The following is a 27881-nucleotide window of genomic DNA, read 5'->3' as shown; positions in this document are numbered from 1 at the left end:
ACCTTTTTACTGCTAGATGGTTTTTGTTTTTAATTTCTTAAACAACTCTAAAGATCAATTAAGAGACATACACAAATTTTCTGCCCTTGTGAAATCCTAAGGGTATAACATCTTGGGTCCCTGGTTCTGGATATGAAACATTCTCTTTGTCCTCATTATCCTATTGGTAACATTTCTCAACAGCTGTTTGCAATAACGGATCCTAATGGCCAAGGGGGAAAGCATACCACTAAAGAGGTCAAGAAGGAGCATCGCTGATTAGAAAGGTTACTTATCATTGTATCACCCAAAGGAAAATTGAAAACCAACATATGGTGACCCTGTGGCCTGGCTCCAGGTGTTTAGTAGCCATTTGAAGAAAGAGAATAATGCACCCGTATTTCAGCTTTAAATAGATTAATCCTGTTATGTGTGTAATTTAAGTGCAAGAGATCTTAAAAAGGTTAAAAAAAAAGCCATATATGTACATATATATATAGTTATATGTGTATTATATATATATATATATATATATACATTAAACACACACACATACATATAAACAAAAAACTAGCCTAGAAATTTGGATTAAATAACTATCAATCTAAAGGGATTAAAAATTATTAAATGGTTTAAAAAATACTTCTAAGAAGCAAGTGAAAAGTGTTAGTCGCTCAGTTGTGTATGACTCTTTGAGACCCCATGGACTGTAGCCTGCCACAGTCCCCTGTCCATGGGATTCTCCAGGCAAGAATACTGGAGTGGGTTGCCATTTCCTTTTCCAGGGGATCTTCTCAACCCAGGGATCAAACCTGGGTCTCCTGCATCACAGGCTGATTCTTTAGGAAGCCCAGAGTAGAAACTACTGATCTCCAAGAATACAAATGATTATAAACCTATGATTTTTGGCTTGAAATTTGAGTAAAAATAAAAATTAAATCAACTTCTTGTCAAGTATATGCCTGATAAGTACATATGTTTGTACTCCAAAAGAATATTGAGGTGTTAAAACAATTACATGTCTTTTATTCCCTAAGCCCATATCAAACCATATTGTAGAATATTTATGTCACCTTAAAATCCTCAAGGAAAGTGATTCTACAATTTCCCTCAGTACAAAATTCCAGTATTTAATAACTTGAAATTCTTCCTACTACCTAATCAACAACCTTCCAGCTATAAAAATTAAGGCAACTGTGCTTTTTTATGCTCTTGGTGGGGAAGGAGAACAATTTGTTACCAGCAATCAAACTATAATAAATGCTCCAAAGCCTGAAAGTGATTTTGAAGCCAACATTTAGCTTTCTTTTTTACAGGCTACTCAAACTCAATTTCTTTAAACTTCCCTTATATGTACTTCTAAGTATTTCACTATTATCCTCTCAAGTTATCTGAATCTCTTTAAAAAATTATGGAGGTAGTCAAAAGTACCCAAAAAAGACTAATAAAGTATTTTTAGTTAAATGATTCTCAATGAGAAAGCAAAAATGACTTGAACCTTAGCTAACTCAGAGTGATAAAATAATAAACAAAAGAGAGTAACATGAAAACATTAAAAACTGAGTCTAAGAGACAAAATAGGTCAGTTTTAAGTATACTCCATGGGGATAATACCTTGATTAAATAACTCTAATATCTTATCTCTAGCAGGTTACCCTTACTACAAAGAGCTATATTTCAGGCAGACACAGCGTGATGGAAGGCTTCTTAAAGACATTAATTACTACAATACTGTAAAGTAATTAGCCTCCAATTAAAAGAAATAATTAAAAATATAAAGACATTAACATGTTGATAAAAATAATTTATACTGTCCTATATTAAATTATATTTATTTCCTAAGATAATGTGCTTTCGAAATTTCGTGATCCTCTGCACATCAATAAGTTCTCCTGTTCTCATTCATTAAAAATCTTTTGTTTTCTATTGCTCTTAAGACAAAAACCTAGAATTCTTAACAAAGCCTGTAAGTCTGATTTGTATCCTATTCTTTTCTTGCCTCATGTACATGATGGCTGCTTTGAGAGCATCAGTCGCACTGGCCTTCTCTCAGCTCTTCAAATACACAGCCTCAGGGTCTTCACAAGAGTCTTCTCTCCTCTCTTTACCAGATAATTCTTCTCACTTATTTATTTACCAAATATTTTCTGAGCTCCTATTATGAGGCAGACATGCTATTCGCTTTATAAACAGCCATCAGCAAACAGGCAGGCAGAAGCAAAATGAACAAAATATACAGTATGTTAGAAAGTATCAGTAACAAATAATAAGAAAAAAAAGTCAGGGAAAATTACATGACGTGTGTTTGTGTATGTATATGTGTGTGTGCAGTTTCAGATAAGGTTGTTAGGACAGGCCTTACTTAGAAGATTACATTTAACTAGCTAACAGGTAATCAAATAAGTAAAATGATTATGGACTGTGGTAAGTGCTGCTGCTGCTGCTAAGTCGCTTCAGTCGTGTCCGATTCTGTGTGACCCCATAGACGGCAGCCCACCAGGCTCCCCCGTCCCTGGGATTCTCCAGGCAAGAACACTGGAGTGGGTTGCCATTTCCTTCTCCAATGCATGAAAGGGAGAAGTGAAAGTGAAGTCGCTCAGTCGTGTCCGACTCTTAGAGACCCCATGGACTGCAGCCTACCAGGCTCCTCCGTCCATGGGATTTTCCAAGCAAGAGTACTGGAGTGGGGTGCCATTGCCTTCTCCGTGGTAAGTGCTATGAAGGAAATAAAAAGCACAATTTCCTTTATGCTTTAACTGGGAGCATAAATGTAAGTAACTGGGAGAAGACTGCATATAGATGGATCAGACTGAAGGCCTGTCTGCAGAGAAACTGCATGTGAGCTGAGATTGAAGGATGAAATTTAGTCAAAATGTGATGCTTAGAGTATGTTAACATACTCCCCAAAGTACAGATGGCTCAGATTCTCCTAAAGTACCACTAACATATCAGTTATATAGGATGGTATCATAGATGACATAGATATTCATAGAGGAAAGGGAAATATGTATTGAATGTCTACCGTGTGAAAGGTAAATGAAAAGTATCTTGTCATACTCTAGCTTTTTGAAATCTTCAAGGACAAATTAGCTGATGTTCACTGTAAAAAGTGGCTGAGTAAAATCTCTTGGTGATCAATGAACATTTAGGTTGCTTCCACGTCTGAGCTATTTTGAAAAATGTTGCAATAAATATGAGAGAACATACCTTCTTATAGATCCTGATTTCAGTTCCTCTGGATATATACCCAGGAGTAGGATTCCTAGATCATATGGCAGTCTTATTTATAATTGTTTGAGAAAGCTCCATATTGTTTTCCACAGTGGCTGAACAAATTTACATTCTCACCGTGTATAAAAACAATATGGAAAATGATTGTATTTAATGAGATAAATGCAGAGCACCTCTTTAAATTTTATACAGAAAAAAAAAAAAAGAATTCTCTTTTTTCCACATTTTTGTGAACACTAATTATCATTTTTTTAATAATAACCATCCTAACAGGTGTAAGGTGATATCTCATTGCTCTTTTGATTTGCATTTTCCTGATGATTAGTGAGGATTAGCACCCTTTCATATAATTGTTCATTTGTATGTCTTTTTTTGAGAAATGTCTATTTAGTTCCTTTGTTGATTTTTAAACCGGATCATTTGCTTTTTTTGCTAAAACTATAAGAGTTCCTTATATACTGTGGACATTATACGTTCATCAGATATATGGTTTGCAAATAATTTCTGCACATTCCATAAACTGGCTTTTCATTTTGTTGACTGGTTTGCTGTACGGAGCCTTTAATTTTGATGTACTCCCACTCATCTATAGTTACTTTTGTTGCCTGTACTTTTCATATCAAGAAACCACTGCCAAGAACAGATCAAGAAGCTTTTCTCCTATATGTTCTTCTAGGAATTTTATAGTTTCCAGTCTTACATTTCAGTCTTTAATCCACTTTGAGTTAATTTTTGCAATATGGTGTACGCTAAGGGTGCAGTTTTATTCTTCTGAATGTGGTTGTTCAGTTTTTCCAGAGCATTTTATTGAAGAGACTGTCCTTTCTCCTGACTCAGCTCCACCCATCAACAGAAAATTGGATTAAAGATTTACTAAGCATGGCCCCCCCCATCAGAACAAGACCCAGTTTCTCCCTCAGTCAGTCTCTCCCATCAGGAAGCTTCCATAAACCTCTTATTCTTCTCCATTAGAGGGCAGACAGTCTGAAAACCACAATCACAGAAAACTAATGATCTAATCAGATGGACCACATTGTTGTCTAACTCAATGAAACTATGAGCCATGTCATGTAGGGTCATGGTGGAGAGTTCTGACAAAATGTGGTCCACTGGAGAAGGGAATGGCAAACCACTTCAGTATTCTTGCCTTGAAATCCCATGAACAGTATGAAAAGACAAAAGATAGGACACTGAAAAATGAACTCTCCAGGCTGGTAGGTGCCCAATATGGTACTGGAGATCAGTGGAGATATAACTCCAGAAAGAATGAAGAGACAGAGCCAAAGCAAAAACAACATCCAGTTGTGGATGTGACTGGTGATGGAAGCAAGATCCAATGCTGTAAAGAGCAATACTGCTTAGGAACCTGGACTGTTACATCCATGAATCAAGGCAAATTGGAAGTAGGTCAAATAGGAGACGGCAAGAGTAAACATCAACATTTTAGGAATCCGCGAACTAAAATGGACTGGAAAGGATGAATTTAACTCAGATGACCATTATATCTACTACTGTGGGTAGGAATCCCTTAGAAGGAATAGAGTAGCCATCATGGTCAACAAAAGAGTCTGAATTGCAGTACTTGGATGCAATCTCAAAAGCAACAGAATGATCTCTGTTCGTTTCCAAGGCAAACCATTCAATATCACAGTAATCCAAGTCTATGCCCTGACTAGTAATGCTGAAGAAGCTGAAATTGAATGGTTCTACAAAGACCTACAAGACTTTCTAGAATTAACACCCAAAAAATATGTCCTTTTCATTACAGGGGACTGCAATGAAAAAGTAGGAAGTCAAGAAACACATGGAGTAACAGGCAAATTTGGCCTTGGAGTACAGAATGAAGCAGGGCAAAGGCTAATAGAGTTTTGCCAAAAGAACGCACTGGTCATAGCAAACATCCTCTTCTAACAACACAAGAGAAGACTCTACAAATGGACATCAATCGATGGTCAACACCGAAATCAGATTGATTATATTCTTTGCAGCCAAATATGGAGAAGCTCTATACAGTCAGCCAAAACAAGACCGGCAGCTGATTGTGGCTCAGATCATGAACTCCTTATTGCCAAATTCAGACTGAAACTGAAGAAAGTAGGCGAAACCATTAGACCATTCAGGTATGACCTAAATCAAATCCCTTATGATTATGCAGTGGAAGGGAGAAATAGATTTAAGGAACTAGTTCTGATAGAGTGCCTGATGAACTATGGACGGAGGTTGGGACATGGTACAGGAGACAGGGATCAAGACCATCTCTAAGAAAAAGAAATGCAAGAAAGCAAAATGGCTGTCTGAGGAGGCCTTACAAATAGCTGTGAAAAGAAGAGAAGCAAAAAGCAAAGGAGAAAAGGAAAGATATACCCATTTGAATGCAGAGTTCCAAAGAATAGCAAGGAGAGATAAGAAAGCCTTCCTCAGAGATCAGTGCAAAGAAATAGAGGGAAACAATAGAACAGAACAGACTAGAGATCTCGTAAAGAAAATTAGAGATATCAAGGGGACTTTTCATGCAAAGATGGACTCAATAAAGGACAGAAATGGTATGGACCTAACAGAAGCAGAAGATATTAAGAACAGGTGGCAAGAATACACAGAAGAACTGTACAACAAAGATCTTCATGACCCCAATAATCACAATGGTGTGATCACTGACCTAGAGCCAGACATCCTGGAATGTGAAGTCAAGTGGGCCTTAGGAAGCATCACTATGAACAAAGCTAGTGGAGGCGATGCAATTCCAGTTGAACTATTTCAAATTCTGAAAGATGATGCTGCATTTGTTGATGATGCTACATCCGTGACAATATACAAGGCACTCTGCTTATTTAAATTATATGCAGAGTATATTATGAGAAACGCTGGGCTAGATGAAGCACAAGTTGGAGTCAAGATTGCCGGGAGAAATATCAATAACCTCTGATATGCAGATGACACCACCCTTATGGCAGAAATTGAAGAAGAACTTAATAGCCTCTTGATGAAAGTGAAAGAGGAGAGTGAAGAAGTTGGCTTAAAACTCAACATTCAGAAAACTAAGATCATGGCATCTCATCCCATCACTTTGTGGCAAATAGATGGGGAAATAGTGGAAGATTTTATTTTGGGGGGCTCCAAAATCATTGCAGATGGTGACTGCAGCCATGAAATTAAAAGCTTACTCCTTGGAAGAAAAGTTATGAACAACCTAGACAGCATATTCAAAAGCAGAGACATTACTTTGCCAACAAAGGTCCGTCTAGTCAAGGCTATGGTTTTTCTAGTAGACATGTATGGATTGAGAGTTGGACTATAAAGAAACCTGAGCACCGAAGAATTGATGCTTTTGAACTGTACTGTTGGAGAAGACCCTTAAAAGTCCCTTGGACTGCAAGGAGATCCAATTAGCCCATCCTAAAGGAAATCAGTCCTGAATATTCATTGGAAGGACTGATGTTGAAGCTGAAACTCCAATACTTTGGCCACCTGATGCGAAGAACTGACTCATTTGGAAAGATCCTGATGCTGGGAAAGATTGAAGGTGGGAGGAGAAGGGGACGACAGAGGATGAGATGGTTTGATGGCATCACCAACTCAATGGACATGAGTTTGAGTAACCTCCGTGAGTTGGTGATGGACAGGGAGGTCTGGCATGCTGCAGTCCATGGGGTCGCAAAGAGTCAGACACGACTGAGTGACTGAACTGAATTGATCCTTTCTCCATTGTGTACTCTTGTCACCTTGATTGAAAATCAGGTGCTCATATATGCATGGTTTCATTTCTGCATATCTATTCTGCTCCACTGGTAAATTACCAAAAGTATTCAAATGTATATTAATCAACCTATTTAGAAAGAATTCAGACAAGATTTTTCATAACTACAGATGCAATTACTGATAATCTCTACAATGACCGCATGATGACAAAAATGAAAGAGATGGAAAGCTCACCACTGCTACGTTCTGGGTCAGTCTGTAGATCTTTGTTTAAAATCTTCCCTGACATCATTATAGACCTGCTAGTTGAAAGATTTCTTGATGAAACATTTCTTGATGCTTCAACACTATAAGTATCTCCTCACCAAAAGGACAGAGTGCCTTTTTTGAACCTCCAGTGTTTGTGTTTGGCATTTATCTCAGGATGCTATACTCAGATAGCCATCTAAATTAGGGCTGGTTTGTTTTTCCCTTGGAAGGAAAGTTATGACCAACCTAGATAGCATATTCAAAAGCAGAGACATTACTTTGCCAACAAAGGTCCGTCTAGTCAAGGCTATGGTTTTTCCAGTGGTCATGTACGGATGTGAGAGTTGGACTGTGAGAAAGCTGAGCGCCAAAGAATTGATGCTTTTGAACTGTGGTGTTGGAGAAGACTCTTGAGAGTCCCTTGGACTGCAAGGAGATCCAACCAGTCCATTCTAAAGGAGATCAGTCCTGGGTGTTCATTGGAAGGACTCATGCTAAAGCTGAAACTCCAATACTTTGGCCACCTCATGCGAAGAGTTGACTCATTGGAAAAGACTCTGATGCTGGGAGGGATTGGGGGCAGGAGAAAAAGGGGATGACAGAGGACGAGATGGCTGGATGGCATCACCGACTCGATGGACATGAATTTGAGTGAACTCCGGGAGTTGGTGATGGACAGGGAGGCCTGGCACGTTGTGATTCATGGGGTCGCAAAGAGTCGGACATGACTGAGCGACTCAACTGAACTGAACTGACTGAAGCTACAAGTATATACAAAGATTGTGATCAAAAGTTTGGCTTTTTCTGAGGGAAAAAACAATCAAGGGAAAAAAGTAACTGAAAACATACAGCAACAAGAATAGAAGTAAAGATTCTTTATAGAGAGACAAAGTTTTACTTAAGACTCTAGATCTTTAGATAGTTGCACACAATCTTTAAATCTAATGCACAAAATGTGCTGCCAAAGCCTCCTAGGAATAATAATATACTTGTCACTCAAAGGTTATTTAAAAAATCACTTTCCTTTGTACTGCACCCAAGAAGAATAACTGGTACAGTACAATATGTGTATCATTTAGTCTTTTTTTTTTTTTTTTCTTTTTTTTTTTTTAATCCTCCGCCTCTTGTTTTGCAGACTTCTCCGCGCCACTGCAACTTGACGAGCCGGGTCACAGACCACACCCCTCCATTTAGTCTTAACTACCTTTTATTGTTATTATTTTTTTAAGGGATTTTAAACACACTGTTTACAAAAAATTGGAACCAAGGCCTTAAACTTACTTTCAAAATTTTTTGACATACAATTCATCATTTAAAAATCCTATTCTTTCATTCAACATGTTTACATTGTGTATCTAATATGAATGTCTCCGCTATTAGACACTGAAATCTTTCTCTATGAAAATTTAAAAAGAATTATTTTTTAACATCTTCTGAGGTAGATCCTGAAACTTTTTTAGACAGACAAGAAGAGTAAACCATGATGCTCAGAGAAGAAGAGTAAACCATGATGCCTCCATTATTTTCCCATAGCAATTTTCCTTGTTTCTCTATTAAGCCTAATGTCATTTTGTCCCCACTCAGTTACTGTGTTAGAATGTGGGCAACTTGCAATGACTCAATACTAAAAGTATAAGTTAAAACTCTGAGTCAAAGTCAAAGTGTCCTTAACCCAGTTATTACAGTATCAGAAAAGGTGGGAAGTGGGGGAGGTTTCAAAATCATAACATTTTAAAGACAGAAGTTGGCATTATAAACTCAGAACTTAAAAAAGAAATACACTGGAAAATATTTAAATTTTATCTGCATCCTTCTCAAGACATTTGAAATTTATTTAATTAAAGGATTATTCAAACATTTAGAATAAATATTATACAAATGATTTCAGAAAAGGAGCAATGTCAAAGGCCGTACTTGTGTTAATACTGATACCAGAGAAATTACATTCATCAAAATTCCATCTTAACAATTGCATCATGAAAAAAAAAACATATATGACTAAACAGAAGGATTAAGACTTCTTACCCCATATTTACATTGTCGAGATGTTGCTCCATACTGGAAACGGCATTGTTCATCAGCATCATACACCTGACCTGGGGCCACAGCTGGATAAAGAAAGTCACGCTTGGGAGGCTCATTATCAAGGCAAGTACCACGGCCTGAACTGTTCAACATAAAGGATCAAAGGAGATTAGGTACACTGTGGACTATTTCAATCTCAGTCATGAAACCATGTATTGAGTTATTTATTTTAATAATTGATGCATGAAAAACAATATATTCTACTAATATATAATCATGGCAAAATAGAATAGCTTTATTAAAACTTGAATAAGAGTTCCAATAGTTTTTTCCAGAACTAAGATGCAATAAAAACATCTTACAAAATAATTTAAAAATGTCAGGTTGGCCTTTAAACACTGATTTAAACTAATTTCTGGAGGAATCAAAACAATTTCATACTGCTCTAAGTTTCTTGTTTGTTTTCAGTGAAAACATAACCATATCTGGTAGTGGAATCAAAAACAAAATATGGGGAAAAAACTGGTTGTGATCCTTAAAGACCTAATCTATATACTTCCACCTTGGGTAGAACAAATAGATGGTGTGGTAAAACATGTCCAAAGGTTCTTGAAATATTTCAATAACAAATGGGCTGAATGACAGATGAGGCCAAGATCCAAAGTTCTCTTCTCAAGTATATTAAAAGTGTTTAGTCTCTCAAAAATTTCATATTTCATCTAGGATCATCAGAATTGGAAAAGAGAATGTTCTCTTCTCTATAATTTCTGCTTTTCAAAGTATGCTTCATTCAAACATAATATTTAATTCAGTGGAACAAATAACATAAAGATCGCCAAAAGTCAGACAGAATATCTTAGTTTAAAGAGCTTTATACTTTGCTAAATATAATTGTTCTTTTTATTTAGTCAGTGTGCATAAAATAGGACAGATGCTTTTTTACTTTCATTTCACATGTGAATAAGTTAGAATTTTTAAAGAATTCCTATGCCAACATTTAAAAATTTTTTCCAACATTCCTGTCAATTGTGCCAGCACTTCTGTTTTTTTTTCCAAATCTTTTCCATCCACTTTGCCAAAGGAAAATAATTTTACAAGTAGAAGTTCCTCAACTATTATTTAGGACAGTACAAATTTTCATTTATAGGTAAGCAAGAAAAAAACATGCATAATAATAAACTTCATATTCACTTCAAATTTTATCATTCTTATAATGTGAAAGTAAATGTTATATACTAATATATATTTGCATAGAAGCAAATAAATAACTCCCAAAAACTGAACCATGCTATTCATAAGGTGATAGATTCAAAGACCCCTTTTTCTTTCATTTATGCCTCTTGGTTAATTTTTGTTTTGTTTTGCTTTTTTGATTAATTTTTAAACAATAATGATATTTAGATGGAATATTAAATGTAGTACCAAATAGATAGATGTTATTATTGGCTATTATAATCGTTTCATTTGTCACTGCTCTAGGTGTCTAACTAATAGAGAAATTTTTTCACCCAGCTATCCATATTTTATGACAGAATGCTTTTTATTTTCTGTTCACAATGCTTTTAGAAATTGACATACACTAAGAAAGACCATTTCCAGATGAATTTTAAAAATAGTAAGTTCTTTTTATTATATAAAATAGCTTCACATGAGTATGCAAATTTTAGCCAAATAAAATTCTACTAGTAAATTCAAAATTTATATTAAGGTTAATGATAAAGAGGTCAATGTGAAAGTATAACAAAAGAAGAATTTATGAGGTAATTCCATTAGTAGTTTTATTTCCTAATTTTTTCCTAAAATATAAATTTCATCTCTATCTACAACAAACTATAAAAGTCTCTCTGAAAGGAGCTAAATATGTAATAAAAATAAAATATCAAGCTAAGTTCTATATAAATTAATGGAAAATTTTTAAACACTGACTTAAGTACAGGATCCTACAGATATTAAATATTTGCCAATAGCATAACAAGGAAAGTATAAGATATATTCACTTAAGTGGCACCAACTCAAAATCCATTAAAAAAATAGTATACATAATTATTTTTAATTAACCTAAAAACTTAAGAGAAAGAAGTATGTGGACCCCCCAAACATTTACAAACAGGATAACCTGAGGAAAAAAATAAAACGTGGAAAAAAATTCTTTCCTGATAGCTAACAGAACTGGATTAACCTAGGAAGAAACAATAATTACTTCATTTAAAGTTCTTGTTCCCAGGTATTAATGGTCTACAAATCATGGTTGGTGGGCTTTCCTAGTAGCTCAGCTGGTAAAGAATCCGCCTGCAGGAAACCCCGGTTCAATCCCTGGGTTGGAAAGATCCCCTGGAGAAGGGAAAGGCTACCCACTCCAGTATTCCTACCTGGAGTCCATGAGGTCACAAACAGTCGGACACGACTGAGTGACTTTCACTTTTTCTTTTCACTTTCAATCCTGGTTGGCATTCTTTAAAAACTACCAAATCAGATGACTGTTACAGGAGCCTCCAGACAATGAAGAATGCCATGTAGTGTGGTCCCCTGTGGGAAAATCTTTCTGAGAAAGTCTACCCCAAAAGTGATTTGTGTTTCAATTGCTTTGTATTGATGTGGTCTAGTTAGTCATCTAGACATGTGTCATCTCTTTCCTATATATATATATATATATATTTTTTTTTTTTTTGTAGAAGAAACACCATATAAAATACAAGTGAAAAAAATAACAGACTTTTAAATAATAAACATGTATTTAGGAATACAGCATCAACAAAAATCTTTTAAAATGGATTTGGCTATAGTTGTACAAAATATCAATGCTTGCAAGTTTAGTGTTTTACCTACTAGTATTGGCTCTAGGATAGCAAGTGTAGGATATCTGCAAGCTTGATTTAAACTATTTCTACATTTTGGGTAGAAAATGTACCACATATTTTCCTTCTAGTAATGATAAATATTATATACAGTAAAACCTTGACTGAAGTATTTGAGGGGTAAGATAGTCTTCATACTTTAATTCTTAACTTAGGGTTAAGCTACAAAAACAGTTTTTACATGATGTTACTAAAATCTGTCTGTTACTTTTTGGTTATTTTCAAGTAAGTTAAACCTATAAACAGTAGGTATTAATTAACTCTTTAGTCGCTCAAGCTGTGTCTGACTCTTAAGAGACCCTGCAGCCTGCCAGGCTCCTCTGTCCACTGGATTTCACAGGCAAGATTACTGGAGTGGGTTGCCATTTCCTTCTTCCAGGGATCTTTCCCAGGGATTGTGCCTGCATCTCTTGCACTGGCAGACAAATTCTTTAGCCCTGAGCCACCAGGGAAGCCCTTAGAAGATAATTATTCTGGATATTTTCATGCCTCTGTGCCATCAATTGCCATTATGAAATATCACAGATATAAGTATAGAAAGAAGATAGAGGACATGAACCTGAGAGATGTACATTTAACTCTAAGAAGTGTTTTCTTTGTTTTTGTCCCCTTAGGAAATTTCCAAGTGCTCAATCACAACTCTCTTTGTCTCCCAAAGAATTAATGATTTTTTTCTGTGTAATTCAAATTTCTAATGCCCACATATTACATTTTCATTCTCCAAATAAATAAAAGGTATAAAATCTGAATCTACAGGGAAGAGGATGCAATTAATGATTTTTAAAATAATTATTTTTGCCTGATTTTTAAAATAATAATTTCTTTGGTGTTGTCAGTAATTATTCATCTCTCAATTTATTCATCTGACAGTTCTTGAATTCTACATAAAAGGAGTCATTTTGTAGGTTTTCTTTTATGAATTTATCCTTCTGCTCAATACTATGAATGTGAGACACATCCATGTTGAGCTGTGCAATTGTAAGCTATTCATTTATATTGTTCTTCGATATTCCATTTAAGACTATGTCACTTCTATTAACAAGTGTTTAAATTATTTCTAATTTCTAGAAATTGCAAATTATGCTGACATAAATCATTTTGTATTGTCTTCTGGTATAAATGATTTTCTTAAAAATATTAGATATGAGTTAATTACATATATTTTATAGTTGTTTTAACAAAAAGAAGCTATGAGTAATTTTTACTAATCTAAGCTTACAATTAATCAATATAATCATATATTCTTATGATACTGAGCCTGTTATTTATGCTATTTTAAAATTAATAGTAGTAATATTATATATAAATTTTCTTGAATTTTCTCATAAAATGCCACTTTTAAGCATAACGAGCTTGTGCCCTAGTGTCATATGTGAATTTTTTCATTCAGAAAACATAAACCTCACTCACTAATAAATGAAATGAAGAACATTGTATGTTCCACCTATAAGATGTTATTACAACTTACTATTGCTTGGGACAAGATATACTTGTCCTGAGCAAAACTGTATACTCCATAAAAGCAGAAGTATGATTAGTTCCCTAGCAGCACATATTTCACAACTAAAAGTCTAATCCTGGTTAATATCTATAGCAATATAGGTAATTATTGAACTAATACACTCCACTTTTGTTTATGCTTCTAAGACAAGGCAAAAAATATGTATTAGTTTGAGAACATGCTTTTTCCCTAATTATGAAACTCTTAGTAAATCAAAGTATATTTACAGTTCCAGAAATCCTTACAGAATGAGAGCAAAGTCATATTTTATGTATTCCACTTCTAATTTAGAGAAGTCTTATTTACAGAGTTCAAAAATTAGCTTTGAATATAGGAACATGAACCAGATTTGTGTCTTCAATTAAAATGTACAGATTCTTATGTGAAATATGGTGTTTTGGCTTTGTTTCCAGAACACATGAAAACATAATTGTAATTTTAGATTTATTTTTCAGTTAAACAATTACACTATAAAGTACAGATCTTCAGCCTATAATAGTGGGTTAATCTAAGAAATAGATCTTTCAATATAACCCTGATTATATCTTAACAGTTTCTTAACAACAACAACAAAAAGTTAACAGATAATATAACATCTACCTTTTCCTATAAAGTTGTGCTAACACACGTAAATTAAGCAAAAATGAATTAGGTGTCTCATCTATGGCAAGTCAAGTGTCTTACCTACTACATTTTCATAAACTGCTCTACCAATCTTCACAAAACTAACAATATATTACCTTTAAAATGAATTACTCTAAGACCTTTATCTCTTGCCCTCTATAGGACTAGGATACTTGAATACAACTGAACTTGAGGCTTCCAATATGCAAACACTATGCTAATCATGTTTACTAAGTTATGCTCTTTTTCTCCATATGTAATTATGACTTATCAAAGATATTTATGGGTTAGAGTGAAGTCCCCAAAATATGTCAGATAAATGGAAGGAGGAGAAATTTGTTTTGCTAAGCTGTTTTTTGGCTCCACATAAAAAAGAGGTCCCATCTATAAAAGTTGTTTTCTGTCTAATAGACTACTGATAGTGACATTCAAAAGTAATTGCTCTAGAAGAATTGTTAAGTGCCTTACTTGTCCTGTTCATCTTATATCACTTCTCTTGCAGCTCTACCTTTCTTTCTAGTTCATCTTCAACCATAATATTGCTTCTCTTTTTTTCAGCTTCCATCTTTTCTGTGAAAATATTTAATTTGGAACTGTAGGAAATTTTGCTACGGATCTCTGACAGTTCAAACAATATAACAGACTTTAATTTAAATAGAGCAAGAGTTGATTCACAGAGGCCCCAGGATTTTTGAGGACTATAGGAAATTACTCTGTACTACCACTAAGTGGTGGAAAATGTATGAAAAACTGGCCTCAATTACTTCTGGCTGCCTTCTACTGCCTGGTAAATTAGCCCATAGACATCAATGAATGTGAGCCATAATACCAGGTTCATCTTCTCTAGTTTCTAAATAAATAAATAAATGAATAAATAAATAAATAAGTCCCGCAGGCAGATAGGAAGGACACTACCTGCAAAGCCGTCGTCGAAAACATCAGAAGCTGGCATAACACGTCCATTTTAACGGTAATGGGTTCTTTATTATTTAATCAGGACGGCTTCTGGGCGATTCATGAACCACTTATTGAATCACCGAGTTTAAGAAATCTGAAAAAAAATATTGGGAGTTGGTAAACACCATCTCCTGATTGATCAATAGCACCTAGTGTTTCAGAATGACACGAGAGACTTTTTTACTCTATTGGCATTTAAAGGCCATGGAATTGCTTTCAGTTGAACATAGTGAATAGTGAATCTCTATAAATCATAGAAAGCTTATTGTTAAAATCCACCATCATCTTTGGCCTATATAGTCACTAAGTAGAGAAAAGTATGCATTCTGTTGGCAGGGCTGCAATTCCTAAACAATTCATCTTTCAAGATTTCTTTTTCTTGAGAAGAGAAACTAAAATAAAATGTTATGAGTCTTTTTGAGCCAACTATAAAACATAAATGTAACCTCAATCCCTAATCAAAATATCACTGGATTTTTAAAAATATCACACAAAGCTGTTAAAGCAATTAAGTCCCCTGCATTAATAAAGAGGAACAAAGAAATTCAAGAAAGTTACTATTGTATCTTTGTGCTCCAGTGAACTGACCTTTTTAAAGGGCCTTGTGTTTAAAAAACCTTCATTGCTTGGTCAGATTACAATCAGAGTTGTTTAGTTTACTGTTAAAGAGAGGCGGAAGAGATGCCAACTTCTCCCCAAATCCCTACCCATTGTCTTTCACAACTATCTTTTACTAATGCCTTTAACTTTGTGAGCATTCCCATGAGGATGCAACAGAAATATTTTTATAAAATACAGGATAATAAACCCACTAGAACCCTGTCAACACTAATTATGCTTACACATAGAAAATGCAAAGAGGTAATAAGGCTTACATAATGGTTTTTGGATTAATTCTTTCAATTAATTCAGTGGAATGATTTATTGCAACTAGCAATAATTTTACATCTCTCCTCAAACCAGTGGTGATTTCTTAACTGTATTTTATCAGCAATTTAGGGATTCCCTTTTGGAATGTTTTAACAGCCTTAATACAGTTTTAACTACACAGGGTCTGGCAAGAGATCAAAACCAGTCCTTGTATTTAGTATAAAGAGATATTCCTAGCAAATGGGCTGTACAACAGAAACAAGACAGAGGAATGAGAAATGATGTACTTGGGGAAGGAAAAAAAAAACAAAAAACAAGCAGAGGAAATGCAAAAATGCACAGGAATACTGAGCATTCATACACTTTGTCTTTCTGGAGATAGACACTAAGATTCCATTATAAAAACGTGAGCCAAGTCAAGGGAGAGTTTCCAGATCTGGCTTGATTTCTAGACAGAGTAGATCTTCAACAGTGCTTAAAATTTAGGTTATATGGTCTTATTAAAACATCTCAGAAAATGATATTGCTAGTGCTTTGTGTTAAAAAACTACAAAAAGATGTCAAATTTTCTGTGCTCCTTCACCAAGTTTTGGCACAAGGCAAGTAATATAATTTATCTATTACAAAGATTAAAAATTGTTAGGTTATAGTATAGCTATTCAGAAGAGCTACCTTCTAAAAATACTTCCAATTCCTTCAATTTCATTATCACATTAATTCAAAAGAGTCCATTTTAAACACTTGTCTTTTGATCTTTGAGCAAAGCATTGCTCTCGGTAATTTATTAATAAAATCTCTTGTCTGGGGCTTTTAAAAATATGCAATTATAAGTTTTAAGAATATAATCTGGTTCTTAGCAGATATGAACCAAAATCTTAATAAGTAATGTTACCCTACATAGTGTTAAAAGAAAATGTTGGTCACTCAGTTGTGTCTAACTCTTTGCAACCCATGGACTGTAGCTTGCCAGGCTCCTCTGTCCATGGAATTTTCCAGGTAAGAATACTGGAGTGGATAGCCATTCCCTTCCCTAGGTGATCTTCCCGATCCAGGGATCAAACCCAGGTCTCCCTCCAAATTTCTAAAATGTTACACTATGATCATGTTAAGGTGAACTTTAAACAAAAAATTTCTGTTGCTCTCCTATACTTTGTGTATGACCAACTTTTTCAGAATACTTAACCACTCCTCCTCAGAAAAAAATGGCAGAAAACAGTTAAAGGTAGTGATAGAAAAACAGTGCTTAAAACCTCGATATTATTTAATATACCACATCATGAATGTCTATTAAGTGCTTTATATACATTATAGTGTTATGCATAATTATTTACATAACAACTTGATGATATGTGTATCATTACCTAAATTTATTCAATAAATGAAGTCACTGAATATTAGAAGTTTAAGTAACAAACATGAATGACCAAGGTCACACTGTTAGAGAGTGAGACCTAAGTCTAACAGTTTCCAAAGGCTAATCTTAAAGTTCTATGCAGGTGAAATATGGAAAAACATCTGCTTTCCTCAACATAGTTACACCTAATTTATAGTCTTCAAATTTAAATAACTGGACTCTTAGAATATACGTTAAAGGACCAGCAAAGGAGTTCTCAAACTGGAGAAAAGATGAGTCATTTAATACATTTTCAAAGACAAATTTTCATTTTCTTATTTTCATTTCCTGGGTGTTTGGTTTTTTGTTGTTGTTGTTTGTTACTATTAGATACTTTGGCATTTCTACAGAACTCAGTTGTTTTTTTTTTAACCAACAAAATGAAATATGTAATCACTGGATTAAGGCTTGGATTATGCATTACTAAATTATGTAAATCTAAATTCTTTCTGACATTCCTTCCCATTTGTTTAACATTTCTAACTCATATCATCAACCCCTTTTACAGTCTTACTCCAGTTCCTTAATCTGTTTGTGTCCCCCTAATTTAGTCTGTGTTCTATTTGAGTACAAAGAAAAAATTAAAAATTTGCCAGAGTGATATATTAAAGTATTTGGGGAACAGTCTGAAGTATCACTGGGACCTATAAAAGTTACTCATTATGCAGTTTGAAGCACTACATATTAGGCTTCTATCAATGGCTTACTTCTGGAGCAATTCATCATCACTCTCCAGAGGATTACTTACTCTAGAAAGCTGGTGATATAGTCTCGACTGCAGGCAGACCAGGAAAAGGGATTGGTATTTGCAGTAATGTGAGCTGCCATAAGTTTTGCTGCTTCATGACCTTTTGTCCCACAAGAATTTCCAATTCCATCATGGTTCATACCAAAACTGTTTTGACAAGGAAGAAACATAAGAAACATAAAAGAAAAAAATTAGAAAAAAATAAATAAAACAAACCCTCAATATGTTTTTTTTTCCTTATTGGATCATTTATTAGCCCTATCAACATATGGCTTCTATCAAGATAGACTAGATTCTCTAAGGAAATATAGGATTAATGTAAAGAGATTAAGGAATAATTCAATGATACAATGTGTTTTTAAATCTGTTTAAATTTATAATATACTCTCAAATGTTATCTCATATGATATAGTCTCTCCTTGAACAGACAGTGGATGTATAATTGACCCATAAAAATCATACAGTTACTAAGTGTTGAAATTGTTAGTAGAACCTACCTAATACCTGCTAGAGTTCAAGCTATTTCATAATGCTGAGTCCAAAACGGAATTATAAAAAGATAGTTATTATCCATAGAGTTTTACGTTATAGGCCAAACATAAAAACTCTTTTTCTTATTAATATGTATAAAGGAGAATTCAATACATTTTGTATTTTATGTTTGTGTGTGTATGTGCTTTCAAACCACCTTTTGAAAAATCTTGATACATTTAAGGATTATGAATATAGTCTATTCTTTACCATGGCCTCTCTGATTTTTTAAAGCTTTACTTTGCCATTTTTTTCCTGTGTCCAATAGCCATGCTGAGTGCTATCACTGTGATCTAAAAACATATCTCAATGATAAATTATAAAATTTTTCTGTAAAGGATCACTGCATATGAATAAAGTTAAGTCTTTCATCACAAGTAGCCAGAAGTTTAGGTGAAATCACTAAAAAATATCCTTGTTGTGTCCACTGTGACATTCTAGTAAGTGCACCATTATATCTGTTCAAGGAAATAAGTAATTTGTGTGACACAAGTAAGAAACAATTAAGAATAGTTGCTGGAGAAAAATTTGGAAAAGTAGTTGAGAACAGATAGTCTCAAGCTAATAAATGTAAGAAAGTATCAACACTTTAGGAAGTGCACAGACTTTAAAGATTTGTCAGTAAGAGCAACTGAAAATTTCTAAGCAGGAGAATATGGAATTGATCCAAATTTTAGAAAAATTATTATAGTAATTCTGTGGTGGAGACAATGGAATGGAAAGAGAATGGAGCCAGGGAACACAGATAAAAGATGATAACCAATTGAGAAATGAGGTAGGTCTGAATGAGGGCATGGGACAGAGAAGAGGGATTAGATTTGAGACATGTATGGGAAGGTGAATTCACAAATATAATATAAAAGAGCTATCATTAAGACAGATATGGTGGGACGAGGGAGGAGGAACTAATTATTCAGGTGTAGGGACTAACGTAAGCAAAAGAACAGAATTATAGAGAGCCCTAAATTAAACCACCAAATAACCTTCCAAGAATATTAATACTTAGTCTTGGGTTTGACATCAACACACTCAAGCCAACCTCTTCCAGGAACATAATGATGGAGTATACTGTTTGTTGAATTAGATATACATTTTGTCAAAACATATATAAATTTATAGCTATTGATTTACATTAAAAAGTTCCTTACTGTAAATTTATAATTCAATAAACTTAATACTCCATATTTCTCACAAAGGTTGATGCTATATGATTTTTTTTGGAATAATGACAGCTTTAAAAATATCATTTCTGTTTAGCAGCAGCAGCATACAAATCCCTGAGTTATGTTAAGATAGGTATATGCAGGCACAGATGGCTTAAGAAAATAATTTTTTAAAGATTCCATAATTTCTTATTTATTCTTTTCTATGAAAGCAAAGTTTCTTTTGAAATCATATTTCTCCCACCTTACAACAGAAAAATTTACCTTTCAGTCATCATAATTTTGTAATAGTTCATTGCCTCAGGGTATAAAAACATGGGTGTCAAGGAAAGAGACAATTAGAAACAGTGTCAGGACTAAGAAGAATGATTTCAGTGATTGAGTAACATATGTAGTTTCTTGCTTTCATCAAGTTTATAGGACGATATAATCAAATTAACAGCTGATGGGTTGTTAAAAATTTTGATGATAGAGCCCCAAGTTTATGTGTTAACAAATAATTCAAAAGAAGTTTAAAGAACTGACTGATATTTCTATAATAAAATCTCTTCATCTCAACTACTTATGTGATCCAATTTTATCAACATTCACATCTATAGAAAAAAAAATAAAAAAGCTGAATTGGTGCTGAAATCCTGTCTTACTCTAACAGTACAGAGGTAAATACAGTAATTGAAAATATACATTGAAAGATACATCTTCTATTACTTCTTGGTCTTTTGGCTAAGATCAAGTCTAATAAAGATATATTTTCTAAGATAAACTTTATTTTTATATTTAACTATTTATTAAAATTCATAATATATACATATTCTTCTAATCAGTTATTAATAATTGTAATGTAATGAACACATAATCCAGAAAAAAGATTTTTTATGATCACAGGAAATTTTAAAAATGTAATTGTAACTTAAATTTTTTGTTGTAGAGATATTTTATATAATTGAAATACTTTTAAGCATAAAAACATGTTTTTAAAAAATATTAAGAAATATTAAAATATGCATTAGGAATGATATACTGGGAGGGAAAGGAGCAGCAGAAATGCTGAGCTAACGAAGGGGAAAAAAAGATGTAAATTTGACTATAAAAGAAGAACCAAATGGATAAAGAAGCTGTGGTACACATACACAATAGAATATTTCTTAGCCATAAAAAAGAATGACTTTGAGTAAGTTCTAGTGAAGTGGATGAACCTAGAGCCTGTTAAATAAAGTAAGTCAGAAAGAGAAAAACACAAATAGTATATTAATGCATATATATGAAATCTAGAAAATGGCACTGTTGAACCGATTTGCAGGGAAGGAATGGAGACACAGATGTAGAGAATGGCCTTGTGGACACAGTCGGGGACAGGGAGTGTGAGAGGAATGGGGAAAGTGGCATCAACATATGCACACTATCAGGTGTAAGATGGATGGCCTGTGAGAAGTTGTTGTGCAGCACAGGGAGCCCAGTCTGGTGCTCCATGATGACCTGGAGGGATGTGATGGAGGGAGGGGAGGAAGGCCAGGGAGGGAGAGGATGTATGTATAACTATGGCTAATGCATGTTGCTATATGACAGAAACCAATACAACATTGTAAGAATAAGAAACAAAAACCAGAAGAACCTATTAGTGTATTTTCAAAATGCACAATGATAGTTACCAAATTGCTATGGCATTTAGATTCAATCAGGTATATTTAAGGAGGTTTTAACTTTTTACATAGTAATTTTTGCAGTACTCTAGAAATTCTATCCTTTGCAATTAGTTAGACATAACAAATTTTGGACACCCACTGAAAAATAACCAATAGGGTACATAGTTTTTAAAAATTCAGAAGTAAATAAGGGAAAAGATTTGAAAATTGATGAATTCAAGTATCTGAAGAAGTAAATCTTAAATTCTATTTCTACACAGTCTTCATAGTTTCAGGGTCAGGTGCAGATAGCTGTCTTAAGGATCTTGGTTTCAGTTGTCTAGGAGAATGTATACTTTTACAAATTATATTTAAAATGTAAGAAATCCGAGAAATGATATGACTAATGTCAACTGGTTTACTGACAGTGACACAAAGTGAAATGGGACTTTACAATTGCCATTCATGACATCAGCTTCAAAATATCCCTCTAGTACATTGACCAGGCTGGAGTGTGTGTGTGTGTGTGTGTGTGTGTGTGTGTGCAAGCGCCTGTGGTGTGTGTATGTGTGTGTGTATTACAGAAAAGTTCCTTCCTGAAGAAACTCTATCAATGAGGAGTTTGGCAAAAGAAATGAAATTCATTAGTAATTAGAGAAAATAATGAGAGCAAACTTTAAACCATTATATTAGCAAAAATGAGAATGTTACCTAGGACTAAATATTGCAATGGTATAGAGAAACTGAGATCTTAGTATAGAACAGTTAAAGTGTGGTAGGGCAGCTGTTCCATAGGGCAATTCAGCAGTACTTTGATTAAATAGAAGAAACATTAAGACCCAGCAATTCTATTCTTAGAGAGATATTCCAGAAATATTCCTAAAAGGAACATGTATGAGGATGTTAGTGACAGAACTATTTACAATAGCAAGGAGTTGAAGACAATATAGGTGCTTGTCACTGGGGAATGGATAAGTAAACTGAAAACTAAGCAGAAGTTGGAAGTAACAAACAAGATAGATGTCTACACATAAATATAGGTGGATCTTAGAAACACTGAAAAATTGAGCAAAGGAACAAGGTCTATACCAGTATATCATACAAACAAAAATTACATACATATTATCAAATAACAAAGAAAGGCCAAGGAACTGTTCAGAGAGTTAAAGACTAAAGAGACATGAGCAAATGCAACAGAAACTAGACTGGAAGAGGGAAAGGTTAAAAAAAGCACTGCTGAGACAACTGAGGAAATTTGAATATGGATTACATATCAGATAATAATAGTGTATAAATGTTAAAACTAACTTGATAATCATACTGTGGTTATGTAAGAGATTGTTTTTTCTTCTTAGGAAAGGTACTGAAATATTTAGCGATAGGGGCATGTCTTCAACTTATTTTCAGATAGTACAGAAAAAAATACACGTACATATACAAAAAGAGAAAGAAATGTTGCAAAATATTAATAATTAAAAAATATGACTCAAGGACATATGGGAACTCTTTCTACTATATCATTTTCTCCATAACTTTGCAAACATTTCAAACTTAAAAAGTTAAAAAATAAACAGACATATATAAAACAATCTGCAATATTTTGCAAGGATACAGATGATTTCAAATATGCTAAGTCACTTCAGTCATGTCTGACTGTTTGTGATCCCATGGACCGTAGTCTACCAGGCTCTTCTGTCCATGGGGATTCTCCAGGCAACAATACTGGAGCAGGTTGCCATTCCATTCTCCAGGGTATCTTCCCGACCCAGGGATCCAACCCTCATCCTTTATGCTTCCTGCACTGGGAGGTGTTCTTTACCACTAGTGCCACCTGGGGAGCCCAAATATAGGTATCAAATTTATTAAAGGAAAGAGGGAAGAAATGGGAATGAAAACGGGAATACGGAAATACACATTTACATATATTAAAACAGGGCTTCCCTGGTAGCTCAGCTGATAAAGAATCTGCCTGCAATACAGGAGACCCCAGTTCGATTCCTGGGTTGGGAAGTTCCCCTGGAGAAAGGATAGGCTACTCATTTCAGTATTCTTGGGCTTCCTTCGTGGCTCAGATGGTTAAGAATCCAGCTGCAATGTGAGAGACATGGGTTCGATTCCTGGGTTGGAAAGATGCCCTAGAGGAGGGCATGGCAACCCACTTCAGTATTCCTGCCTAGAATCCCCATGGACAGAGGAGCCTGGTAGGCTATAGTCCATGGGGTTGCAAAGAGTTGGATACAACTGAGTAACTAAGCACAACACATATTAAAACAAGAAGGGTTCTTGCTGGGACTGATAATGATGATGTGCCAAGATCTAAGGAAAGATAGATAAATAGATATAAAATAAACTCAGCTCCGTGTTCTTGAGGTAAATAATAATTTAAAAAAAAAAAAAAAAGGAGAGTTAGTGAATCTGGTGCCCACTCCACTGAAAGAATAGTGATAGGAAGAGAACATTATCATGGTTGGTTTTATGTGTTTAATAAAATACTTCAGATTAGGTAATGATTGTCATTTGTTTGACAGAGAGAGATAAAGACACATAGAGGTAGAGAGAGAGAAATGAGAGAGACGCTCTTGTAATTTCCCACATTTTGTTGAGTATGATAAGTCTGCAAGGCTTGTTCTTAACCCAGGCCCCAGGACATTCCTCAGAATAACTTTGAGAAATGAGGTTACATCTCCCTGGACAAATAGCAGGTTTACTTATTACTTGTCATAAAAGTATTGGGCTTCCCAGGTGGCCCTAGTGGTAAAGAACCTGTCTGCCAGTGTAGGAGACAAGAGACTCAGGTTTAATCCCTGGGTTGGGAAGATCCCCTGGAGAAAGAAATGGCAACCTACTCCAGTATTTTCTTGCCTGGAGAATCCCAAGGACAGAGGAGCCTGGCTACAGTCCATAGGGTTGCAAAGAGTTGGACATGACTGAAGCAACTTAGCTCACATAAAAGTATTAGATTCCCCAAGCTCACTGTTTCTCAGTTTTGATATAAACCCACTACTTGTGTGGCATTTATCTGAGGCCATACTGTGCTGCCCATGTGTGATTTTGGGTTCCTTCCAAAAGGAAACAAAATAAATATGCTAATGCTTATACTACTTGCTGTGCTTAAGTGCCTGATCCAGAAACTCATGCCTTTTGCTAGCATCCATACAACAGTAATAAGCTAACTTACTGGCTGATAAGTAAGGCAAAAACAAATCGCCAATCCAATGATAGAGGCTTGTACTTGATTAGGATAACATCGTTAGGAAACAGAAACCCACTCCAGTGTTCTTGCCTAGGAAATTCCACAGACAGAGGAGGCTGGTGGGCTACAGGCCATAGGGTTGCAAAGAGTCACACGACTTAGTGACTAATAACAAGGATAGCATAGCCAATTATGGAAAGCTAAGCTAAGTAATCTTGATGCTGGGAGGGATTGGGGGCAGGAGGAAAAGGGGACGACAGAGGATGAGATGGCTGGATGGCATCACCGACTCAACGGACGTGAGTTTGAGTGAACTCCGGGAGATGGTGATGGACAGGGAGGCCTGGTGTGCTGCGATTCATGGGGTCGCAAAGAGTTGGACATGACTGAGTGACTGAACTGACAAGTAATCCTGAAACCAAAGTACTCCAAAATTATTATTCTTAACTTTTCAGAAAATTAAGTACAAAATCTATTTAAAAAAAGTAGGCTTTTTGCTTCCTTTCTTTCCCAGGAAATAAATTGTTTGATGAACATTTTCAGCTCAACCTCCCCCAGGCGATACAAATGAAAGACTAGGAATTTCCTTTCTCATATCTTAGTACTTCTGATTGTATCTCAAAAGTTTAAAGGACACTTATTTCTACACTGCGAGTAAAAAGTTTTCCCTTTTCCTCTAATATATCACTCAAAAGCAATAAAAAAATGGGAAAAAAGAAACATAAACTCCACATTCAATGAAAAGTAGAAAACTTGTAAAACCATAAACCACCATGACATAATGTATGTGGAAGGATGACTAAAGACAGAAAAATCAAACAGCAATGAAGAAAGACACACAGAGGGGACAGTAATAATTGATCTAAGCTAAAACGAGTAGAGCATGTTCTCCAAAGTTAAGTGCAACAACCTGAGGGACAGAACCAACAATACTTTCTTATAAACAGCTGGAATAAGGGTGCAAACTGTTGGAATATACACCCTTATTCTAGTTGTCAGAAGAGTAGATGGGGCTGACTGGGGAGTAAGTCAAACCATATTTGTAGGAATCAGTCTATCAGTGAGAAAAGGTGAAAGAGAGATTCTATCTTGCCAGTAGTTATCAAAAAAAAAAAAAAATACAGGGTTAAAGAATTTCAGTCGTGCAACACTGTATATCATTAATACATTTCTGTTGACAAAGTAGCTCTGGTCCCTCTGCAACATAACCTTCTACAAGTAGTTCATCCAGAAAAATCAAACTCATTCAAAGATGTGTGGTTCAAAAGGAAAAAAGAAGTGTGTCTACAAATATATTAAATATTTAAAAGAAAAAAAAGAATAGGCAAGTACAAAGAGAAGATGAAGGACATCTGGCAGAAAAAAATATTGCTACAGAAAAGATAAAAATTGGACACATATGAACCCAAACTTAACAAAGCCATCATTTCAGAAAAATAAGAATTCAACATAGAGATACAAGTAATCAGGGAAGATATGGTAAGACAAGAGATGAAAACATGAACTGTCAGAGGGAATAAATGGAGGAGGGGGAGAATAAAACTATTACAAGAAAAAGGCCATGCTGAGGTAGCAAAAAGAAAAACAGGCAACTGCTAAAAATATTCCTCACAGAAGTAAAAAGAGCAGAGTTTAAAAGGATCAAAGTAAAAGAATCCAATACATGTATCACTATTATTCCCAAAGAGAAGAATCAAAATAATAAACACTAAGAAAAGTGATTTAAAAGTACAAGAAAACTTTCAAGAAATAAAAATGGCTCAAATCTCATCAAATGTGAATTATTCTACATCCTAGGAAAAACTGACACAGGTGCATCCACACTACATCACATCCTAGTAAAATTACTGGACATCAAAAATGAAATATATTTGGGGCAACACAGGGCAAAAGATCAAATTACCTGTAATAGTAAAATAATCAGATTAACCTCAGATTTCTCCATGGTGACATTTAACACAAGCGCACAATAGGAAAAGTGCCTAGGAAAAGTCTTGCATCCAGCCAAACTGAGTATAAAGTCATTTTGAATAAGACCGCAAGAAACAGAGGTCTTATGAATTATTCTTATAACAACTGCTTCAAGATAAACTTCAGCTTTGTTTAAAAATAATGTAAAGGTGTGATGGTTTATTGACTCTGAGTTTTATAGCAGGCAATATATACAACGCATGTGAAATTAGTCACCAGTCAGATTAACTCCCTTATCATATTTCTTAATCATATTTTCTTGTTTGTTGTTTTATTTTTCTGGAGAAGTTAATTTTATTCTCTTATGTTCATAATATATGATATGAGGGAATAAAACATACATTATACATAAATTATAAAGCAAACATCCATGATATCTCCACCGAATTTAAGAAACACACATTTTCAGAATAATAAGAACTTGTCTCCTGTACTCACCTTAACAGTTATATCCTTCTTTTTACCCTGAGAGAGAACCACTATCCTGACTTCTGGGGTAATCATTCCCTATGCAACTCTAAACAATATATGTTAACTTTGCCTGGCTTTGAAATCTATACAAGTGGAATCACAGTGCACATATTCTTTTATAACTTGCTTCTTTTATTCAACAATCTGTTAGAAAGCATCATCTCGGCTGAGCTGTCTAGCTACACACACCATTCATTTTCACTGCTATATAGATTTCCACTGTAAATACACCATTTAATTATCCATTCAGTGATGAAGAATTTGCTGTAGTTCCTGATATGGGGCTACTATGGACAATGCTGCTATGAGGATTCTTAAATATCCTGGTCACATATGTAAGAATATCTCTACAACAGCTTCTTAAATTTTTGGTATCCTTTACACTCTTAAAATTATCAATGACCCCAAAGACCTTTTGTTTATGAGGTTGTGTGTAGTGATATTTATTATAATAAAAATTAAAACTGAGAAAAATTTTAAAGTTATTAATTCATTTTAATAATTAAATGATTAGATTCATTAATAACTCAATACATGCTAACATAAATAACCACTTTAATTTTAAAAATCTTCTAAAACAGAAGAATGTCACAGAGAATAATAGCATTTTTTAATTATATTTTTGTTAATCTCTTTAGTATTTGGCTTATTAGAAGACAACTGGATTCACATATTTGATTCTTCATTCAATCTATTGTAGTCTTTTGGTTTGGTGAAGTATATGATGAAAATTTGGCCTTACATTAACATATAGTTAGAAAAGGAAAGAGTATTTTCATTAGTCCTTTCAGATAATGGTAGT

General features: G+C 34.5%; 1 protein-coding gene across 1 annotated transcript in view; it reads right to left on the bottom strand.

Moving 5' to 3' along the window:
* Positions 1–27881, bottom strand: part of ADAMTS6 (ADAM metallopeptidase with thrombospondin type 1 motif 6) — a 278064-nt gene that overhangs the window by 129241 nt on the left and 120942 nt on the right. Inside the window, exons 9-10 of the mRNA XM_027520428.1 lie at positions 18129–18275; positions 9181–9322 (exon numbers count right to left, since the gene is read on the bottom strand). Of these exons, the coding sequence (XP_027376229.1) occupies positions 9181–9322; positions 18129–18275 (289 nt within the window). The remainder of the gene's footprint in view (positions 1–9180; positions 9323–18128; positions 18276–27881) is intronic.

The sequence above is a fragment of the Bos indicus x Bos taurus genome, chromosome 20, assembly GCF_003369695.1.
Source record: "Bos indicus x Bos taurus breed Angus x Brahman F1 hybrid chromosome 20, Bos_hybrid_MaternalHap_v2.0, whole genome shotgun sequence".
Taxonomy (NCBI): domain Eukaryota; kingdom Metazoa; phylum Chordata; class Mammalia; order Artiodactyla; family Bovidae; genus Bos; species Bos indicus x Bos taurus.
This window is presented reverse-complemented; position numbering and strand designations above follow the sequence as displayed.